Here is an 8915-nt window from a genome sequence, read left to right as displayed (position 1 = left end):
GGTGACATCACAAGAAAATGGATTCTGAACTACACACGAACGATTTCCAAAGACGCCTCTCCTTTATGTTTGATGTTAGTTTTATTTAAGTCTTGTTTGTTTACGGTACGCTCATTGGTTCAAGTGTGCATAATTTATTTTTTGTTGCTCCCTGTCCTCTAAATCCTGATTCGTTTCTTTCCGCACATCAAAGCTGATTATCTGTAACTTTTTTTTATCACCGCAGCATGCTGACGAGCGTGCTTTTTAATTTGTTCGTTGCATCAGTGGCTGGTAGCCCGCGCGTGTTAGTCATTCGCTGATGTTTGAATGCTTCTTACGTATGTTTTTTATTCATTTGTCAAAAAAAAATAAAAAGGTGCAGCGATTAGCTCAACCTCCRTACTTTGTACAAAACAGGATTTCAGGATTTTGCTTGTGTAAAAAGATGTGTTCATGTTTGCATCATAAAAGGTGAGAAGTTGATTCATGTGTTGGAGGGCGTTTATGTTAAATTTAGCCGTGAACGCAAAAACCTATTGCCAGAAATCGTGATTATGACTCTTAAAGCATGCAAATAAATCTATGGTGTAACCAGATTAGTGACGCCCAAAACAGGCTGAATAAAGTTCTGATTACTCACATTATAATCCACTTTTTTCTTTTGCCCATTTTTTAAATTGTACACATCCTGAACACGACTGATCTGATGACGACTGAAAGATTCGGTGGGAACAAGTCATTCATTTTTTCAAAAACAAATTAGCTTTTATGTCTTCTCCCTCATGCAAACACAATGTTTTCTTGTGAAGTTACATTCCTTCTGCAGTTAATTGTTACTTTAATACACGATTATTTGTTTACTTTGCATTGGAAACATTTGCATGGTCTTATGCAGGGGTGGGCAGTCCTGGTCCTCAAGGGCTGCAGCCCTGCATTGGTTTAGTTGTTTCTCTGTTCCAGCACACCTGATTTGAATGAATGGGTGATTATCAGGCTTCTGCAGAACTTGAAAGAGGTACTGCATGACTGTAATGGATGTTTTGGAGCAGGGAATAAAGTAAAACATGCAGGGATGCGGCCCTTGAGGACCAGGATTGTCCACCCCGGGTCTTATCAGACTGACGTCTTTACAAAATACTCTGAGTCATTAATTATGTAAAAGCTCTTTTTATGTGATTTGTTGTATGAAAATAATGCTTCTTTCTGTTTTACAAGACATTAAAAAATATGCACAAAAATTACAAAACACAGATGTGATTGAATAAAAAAATGTTGCACAGCACATTCAGATAGTTTTTAAAGATTAAAGTCTCATTTCTACATTCTAGAATCCACTGTCTTTTCTTGTTCTTTTTGCAGCCACAGCTCCATACGTAATGAGCACGTTTCTTCAAACAGACAGCACATCATGTTTGTGATTAAAGCAGGAAAGAAAGCTTTGTCACGTTCGCTGAGGAAATAACGGCCGAAGTTCTTGCTTAGGTGTTGTTTTCTTGTGGTTGCGTTGTCATGTCTCCACAACACCCTACTGCATTATGGGAGTTATTTTGAAACCCGGCTGCTTAATGCAAGAAATGCTTCTTTTATTCCATGTGACAGTTCAAGGCAGCCTGTCTCTGCAGCTTTGCACAGTACGCTGCATTGGAAAATTGATGCGGCTTTCTCAGGCAAACAGAAGGTTGCCTCAAATCAGAGGTTCATCAGAGAGTCAAACAAAGCGTGCCGCGTTGTTTACAGCCCAGCCGTTTTTCATGTGTGTAAAAACATAAACATGGAATTAATTTCCTGCTTGCAGAAATGAAGAAATTAGAGGAGGCTGCTGCTCCCCGTTCCCTTCCTGTCAAGTGTGATAGCATTGATCTCCTCTTGTTTGTGTTCTTTATCTTTTTCAGGCTCATTATTTCCCTCCCACATGGCCTGGAATATGCGACAGGACAGGCACCTGCGGAGGTGACTTTTAACCCCTTCGGTCATTTTACTGACAGTTCCTCTCACGGCTGACGAGGAGAAGTAGAAAATAAATGGGTCCAGGCACGTGTTGAAGGTGCTGCACAGGAGGGCTTTGTCTCTCCAYGCAGGGCTTTTCTTCATGATGAAACCCACAATGTGGGAGACGTTGTAGGGGCCGAAGCACAGAGCAAAAACCAGCAGTGTYCCCAAAGCCATGCCGATGGCCCGGAGGCGGCGGCGCCGGTCAATGTGCTGCAGCCTTGACAGAATCCTGATGAAGTTGATGTAGCAGAAACTGGATATGAGGAAAGGGATGCAGAACAGCACCACGCACAGCTCCAGACGCACAGGGAGGAGCACCTTCAGCTGCTCTGCGGTAAAGTTTTCGTAGCACACCTCGCTCTTGATTTCGTCGCCAAAGGTGGAATTTCTGTGGCTTTCCTCTCCGATGAACGGCACGATGAACACAATGCTCAGATGAAGGAAGGAGAAAATCCAGAAGAAGATGCTGGCGGCAACGGCGTACACTGGTCGGCGCTTCAGGGTGTGCTTGATGGGGAAAGCCACGCCCAGGTAGCGCTCCACGCTGACGGCGGTGAGGAAGAAGGTGCTGTTGTAGATGGTCATGTAGAAGACAAAACCAGAGACGGGGCAGAGGGCGTAGGGCAGCTCCCACTTCATGTTGTTCATGGCCTCCTGCATCTTGAAGGGCAAAAACAGCAGGAAGAGGAGGTCAGAGATGGTCAGGTTGAGGAGGAGGATGTCGATCGGTGTGGGCCTCTGCCTCACCTTCTTCAGAAAGGTGTAGAAGGCCAGGACATTTGCCGGGAAGCCCAGCACAAAGGTAATGATGTAGACAGAAAGGCACAGGCCGGTGTGGCACTCCTGCATGTTGGCTTCAGCGTTAATCTCTCCGAACTGTCAGGAATTGAGACGTGTCACATTATGTCCTTGGCTCTGACTCTGGAGATGAATAGACTCCCCGCACAGGGAAGTCTGATCTGTCAGGCAGTCCGAAGCACAAAGCACAAAGGCTTCTTATTAGGTCAGTGGCCTGGAACAAACCCGAAAAGGCAGCGTGGTTCCCCTGTCCCCACCAGTAACCCAGCACTCATCGTTTCCTCAAGGGCTCTGAGCTCTGCTGATAAGAGAAAATGGAAAGCGATTACCACACTGACAGCAGAGTCTTTCAAACTAGATCTCATTTGACACTTGGATTAAAATATGCACTGTTATACTGTCCATTCAACTACAGCTAACAAAAGAAAGGTTTTCAGAAACAAACAGTAATTCCTGCTCCTTATACTCTGTCCTTATCTGTACCTCAGAGTATGTTGAGTGTATCAGTTCATAATTGGTTTTATGAGTTTGTATACAAACCATACTGTAAATATGGATGATGCTTTTATAAAGAATTTCCAGATCATTGTATTACTTTATGTTCAAGTTGTAGACATTTTGTGAACATGTCCTCATAAATCTATAATAAGTTAACTTAACAAGAGAAATTAGAGCCTTGGAGTTTTATTGAACACTTCTTTGTATTTCTAATATTATTCTGCATTTGTTGGGAATAAAATACAAACTAGAGGCAAGTATATGATGGAAAACAGTCTAAATTAATATTAAGGAGTGTAGAGTATCTAAATAAAGCTACATTTTCTTACCTTTAAGCTGCAAGGCTGCACCAAGTGACAAGGCATCACTTGTGGTTGAAACTTGGCTCTTATAGTCTAATCAGAAAGAAAGAGGAAGTGAACTGTGTGTTATTTTTTTCTCCTTTCAAGAGACGGTGTTGAAATCAACAAAGTACACCAAATGAAGCAACCTGAAAACTTCCCCATTGTCTGCAACAGCAATTTACCAGTTTGTAAAATCTACCTCCACAAGCTTCCTTTTCAATAGGAACGACAGGTAACTGTGGCTTACCTGTGCTGCAGGTCATCTGGCACATCCCCCTGTTTGCAGGATAATCTAAACATCCAGTGCAGATAATAGAAATGATTATTATTAGAGGGACACTGGCCCAGTTTGTCACCAAACACGGTCTGGCACGTTTTATTTTTTTCTTGAGTGTATTTTAATCATGTAAGTCAGGGAAAAGAGGAGAGCTGCTATCAGCGCCGTCCCTCCCTGAGCAGCATGTGGCGAAGGCGGCAGGGCCGGCTATATGGTCGACAAACAGAGGCTCGCTGTTTGGATAGTGATAAACGTCACAATAAAAAAATGAAATATATCATGCATGACTTGTTTTGACTCCAAGGATTCGGCTCACACTTGGTGTGATCAATCTGTATTCTGCAGCTGAATGACTCKTTTTGCGTTAAGCTAAAATCAGAGCAACAGGCCAACTTCAACTTAAACAGGTGACACATAAAACACAGGTAGTCCTAGTTAATTTTWACAAAGTCACACAGGCTTTTGAAATTGTAACGACTCAGGGGTGTACAGAGTCCTTTTCATGTTTCTTAATCACACTGAGGTGCTTTCACTTGAGACAAGTCTTTAAACAGTTGATTTGCATGAGTTTCAGTTACTTTTCTCAGCCTTCCTTCTCATAAGATATTAATCTTTTTTTTACCGTGTCACTCACTTCTGCTTGCTGCTATTGATCTTATTTTAAAAACCCCTCTTTTAACTCACTTTGCCCCGTAGGCAGGCGAGCAAACACAAGCCGTGTTTCTGTCTCAAGCGATCATGTTAGCAATCCTCGCATAATTCTGGGCAATCGCAGCGCATTAGGCAAGCTGCTGGGTTCTGCTGAAAGAGTTGGATTTACACGGCGACGTCAGGGAGTTTCAGAGATGGCTGCCTGTCCGACCACAAACGTTTCTGTAACCTTGGTGATGTTTCATCAGCGCGCCACCACGGCACGCATCAGAAATTAAACAATTCAGCCTCTTGGSGAAACGTCGGACGAGCAAATCAAAAGAGACATGCATGCAGGGTACTGTTTTGCATTTTCACACTTTGGATTTCACTTTTTCTTATCTTCCACAATGCCGTGAGTCGGAAAATAGTTTGTTTTTGCCTGCGTTAAAGCTGGCCTGTAGCYGGAAAGTATTATTCGCGGCACTGATTGTGACATCCAGTAAGCAGGTTTTGATGAGTGAACAGTTTTTGTTCAGTCGTTGCTTTTAACCACAAAAGCTTTTATTTTGACCTGAATRTCTTGAAACATTTTCAGAGGTAATAAAACTAGAGCAACTTGTGGATTTTAATACAGCTGTGGGTTTGTTTAATTTGGACTTTGATTCTTTTTTTTTTTGAAGCTCAGCCATCAAAAATACTGTTTGAGTTGAGGTTACAAATATTTTGTAGAGGTGAGAAAGTACAGTATAGCCCTTTCAAATACGTGTAGACAAAATACTTTTTGCATGGATGTGGATGTTTTTGCATGAGTTTGTTTGTTTGTTTGTTTTTGCTTTCTTTGCAATGTAGCTAAAGCAAATTGTTTTGTGGACAAAACATAATAATATAATAAAATCTTCATAATAAGAACATAAAAACAACAAACCAAAGTTTTGTTGAAGTAAATAAAAGTGACAGCATCAGTGATTTTTTATCGTAGCAAAGCAAGATGAAAAGGTCACATTAGTAAAAAGTAACAACAGCACAGAGAGAATTTCTGTACATCTAATTTAAACTCAAGCATAAGAACTGGAGTCTGCTGTTAATGCTTCACTTCTATTTATTTTAAATTGTTGCTATCACTGAGGTCTTCTCAGAAATACGTATAACATATATGTGGATCACATGCATGTATTAATTATTATTATGACCCCCTGTACACAAAGCAGGGATCATATTGTTTTCATACTGTGTTTTTTTTTTTTTTTTTTTTGGTCAACCATAGCACAGAAGCAATTACTTTGATCAACATGAAATTTGGCAGGAATGTAGATGTGTTCAACCTACGCTGTGCCTGCCAACAGTTTTACAATGGACCCCATATTTGAGGAGGGGGCTCCAMCTGAAAAGGAGGCGTCTGGACATGCAAAAAATAGAACTTAAAAACTATTCAATAAAAGAGCTTCAGATGTTTCTTGTTTTGTTTTGTTTTGTTTTTTGCTCTGCTCTGTTCAATCGGGCCCACCAATGACACCCACCACCCACCCCATCTGAAAAGGGGGTGTCTGAACATGCAAAAATGCTCATAACGCAAAAACTTTTCAACATAGGAGCTTCAGTTTTTTTGTTTTTTTAAGCTCTGATGAAGGGCTGTCGATTGGGCCCACCAATGACCCCCACTTAAAACAATAAATATGTTCTGATGACATCTGAGTTCTGGTGTACTGGTGCTTTGCGTACATTCGTGGGTCATATTTGGTTTCTAGTTTGTTCTTTAGCAGCAACAATTCAACTCAACATCAGCACTGATGAAGAAAATCTTGTTTGATTATGTTTTATTACGTTTTCATCAYGTTTGTAACAAAGTTAAACCTTCAGTAAAGCATCCACTTGGTTTARCTTTAACCTATTCGCCCAAAAGCTCTTAAGTTTTAATAAAATGGCATATAGCTCAWATAATCTCAGCTGACCTTTAGATCAATGAAAACTGATACGGGGGTGTCGTCGTCACTAATAAGTCCTAATCTAAATGAAAATGTATTAAACTAAAGATGAGGAAATGCTTAGTCATGTCAAAATACTGTTTGACTACACCATGATATTTTCCAACTGTAGTAAAGCTGAAAATGAGAGATCTGAGGCTTGTTTTGGACGTAAATCTATCTGTTGGTCTCAGGAGTTCTCTCGTCACCACAAAGCTGAAAGCTGGGAGAGTATTTGAAGAAAAGGTCATCTCTGTTTGAAAAACCCTCTTATGTGCTTTTGAAACTGCAACATAATTTGGAGAGTAGCAGCTTTATTAGAACTAGCTGTAGTGGACTGACCTTTGGCATTAAATACACTGATGCATTCTGTCAGGCATATGATGTGCACTCCTAATTGTGCAAAATAATGATTTAGCTTCCAGGCAGATGTTGTAGTTATGTGTTTAACATGAAGAAACACGTTTTTTTCTCCTGAAATTCTGGATAGGTTGATTGGTTTGAAAAACGGGTCACGGACCGCAGCTGAACACCTACAAACCTAAGGCGGTCAGATTACTCAGAATGTGGTGGGACAAAGCTGATGCAATGGAATGATATTTGTGACAGAGTGCACAAAATGGAACAAGGACATGGTTCTAATGCAGGTTCAGGTTCAGAGAGACAAGGCTTCAGAGCAGCAGACTGTGTTTACTGGAGCAGGAAGAATAAAATAATTTATTACAGAAGCGCAGAGGTAAAATGTTATAATGCAAAAATGTATTTGACCCAGTTGATTAAAAAACCCACAAAGATGCTTTCCTCAACAAGGATTTTTTTAATGAAAGGTCATATTTGGTGTAAATTCATCTCCAGAGACATTTTTTGTTTTCTTAAGTGGTTCAGAAGTTAAGTGGAAAGGGTGAGGGGTAACGCTTAATGGAGCTGCTAACTAAAAATTAAATATATTTGAGAGATTTGGAAAAGAGCATTAAAATAAAAATTATCCAACTATTAAAATTAAAATTTGAGGAACTGAAAACTTGTTTATTAACATAAAAATGTTAATCCAAATGTGATTTTAACATATATAACCATATTTAAATGGATTTAGGTAATTATTATATATACTATATATATATATGAATAGATTTTGACAATGCTTAAACACAATTGTAATTTGGGACTAAAATCTAAAATTTTGAAACCTAATCTGTTTAGGACATGTATAGAGAATAAGGACCAACAGAAATGTTAAAGCTGCTGTCAGTGGCTCATTAGGGTCATCATGGTAATCACACACCTGTGTCTCTCATTCCCTGATAGCAGTTCTAAKAAGGCCCCGGTCTCTGGAAAATGTTGGTGTTTATTGGGGCAAATATYAAGATTGCCAGATGGGACATGGTAAACTATTGTACTGTCCCTTTAAAGTGATTGTATTTTGACCCAAACTTTCATATATGCTGYGTGAGGGTGTTGTAAGATAAGGTGTGTTGTATTTGGTGAATGTGTGCACAGAAAAAAAGGGGGGACTTATTTTTGTACTTATCTGGCAACCCTAATGCCGGTCTTACTCATGCATGGAATATGTAGTATCTGTATGATTACAGTTATGTTTAACCTAGTGAATAAAGTGACGTTCCTTCAGACCTAGGATGTTCTTTGGTTTTGCTCCTACATGCTTCAAAGGGTGAGGAACACAAATAAACACTCTGCTGTCTGTAACTTCTTGTTTTGCACAGATTAAAAGTTCAAATCTAAAATGTCCAAAACTCATGGGCTGAAAATAAAAGAGTCAAAGACTAGATCTGGCCCATGGGCCTTGAGTTTGATGCTGTATATGTTGTCCACAGTGTATGATGTACAGCTTCCAAAAGTCATGTTTTCTGGATTTTTGCGTGGCTTTTCCCAAAATTTTATAACAGTAGCAAATCAACAATTATCGTGCTAAAATCAGAAGATTAACCAAATAGCAACAATGGTGCTTGATTTTACACTGGCACGTTTAATAAACCTCTGTGTCCCAATGGAGAACGACATTTTTCAGTTGGATTTTCACAGCTGTTGTGAGCAAAGAGCCAGGGTGTTTGTGTTGATGAGTACAAACATGAAGAGCAAAGATGARACTCTGTTGTGTTGTCAGCTGCCTTTTGAAGACCAAGTGGGAKACGGTTGTGTGTCAGAATCAAGTAGAACCCAGTGTGGGCTCTGCATTTTCCATTTACTGTAAACCCGTATAAATAATAAACCCTCAGCTTCCCTGATCACTTCTGAGAAAGGGGAAGGAAAGACGCTAAACAAAATTCTCCGTTGAGGTAACGACACTCGCAACACTGAAGTTTTCTTTTGTTTGTTTTTTTTTTATTCCTGCTGACAGACGTGTCGTTCTGCACTGTAAGCAAAGATAAAGGTTTATGTGTGTGTGTTTTTAATTAATATAAAAAAAACATT

At 39.8% G+C, this 8915-nt stretch overlaps 1 protein-coding gene across 3 annotated transcripts; it reads right to left on the bottom strand.

Annotated features, from left to right (window-relative positions):
• Positions 1-1133: 1133 nt before the first annotated feature.
• LOC106523066 (free fatty acid receptor 2) lies at positions 1134-3882 on the bottom strand. Of its 3 annotated transcripts, XM_014016356.1 has the most exons (4): positions 3862-3882; positions 3600-3665; positions 2722-3073; positions 1134-2634 (listed from the first exon to the last, which is right to left on the bottom strand). In XM_014016356.1, the coding sequence occupies exons 3-4, from the start codon at positions 2821-2823 to the stop codon at positions 1789-1791; spliced, it is 948 nt and encodes a 315-aa protein (XP_013871810.1). In that variant the 5' UTR covers positions 2824-3073; positions 3600-3665; positions 3862-3882; the 3' UTR covers positions 1134-1788. The 3 variants fall into 3 exon arrangements, with proteins under 3 accessions (XP_013871810.1, XP_013871808.1, XP_013871809.1); XM_014016354.1 differs by having other exon boundaries at positions 1134-3073; XM_014016355.1 differs by lacking the exon at positions 3862-3882 and having other exon boundaries at positions 1134-3070; positions 3600-3654.
• Positions 3883-8915: the final 5033 nt, after the last annotated feature.

This window comes from Austrofundulus limnaeus, unplaced genomic scaffold, assembly GCF_001266775.1.
Source record: "Austrofundulus limnaeus strain Quisiro unplaced genomic scaffold, Austrofundulus_limnaeus-1.0 Scaffold143, whole genome shotgun sequence".
Taxonomy (NCBI): domain Eukaryota; kingdom Metazoa; phylum Chordata; class Actinopteri; order Cyprinodontiformes; family Rivulidae; genus Austrofundulus; species Austrofundulus limnaeus.
This window is presented reverse-complemented; position numbering and strand designations above follow the sequence as displayed.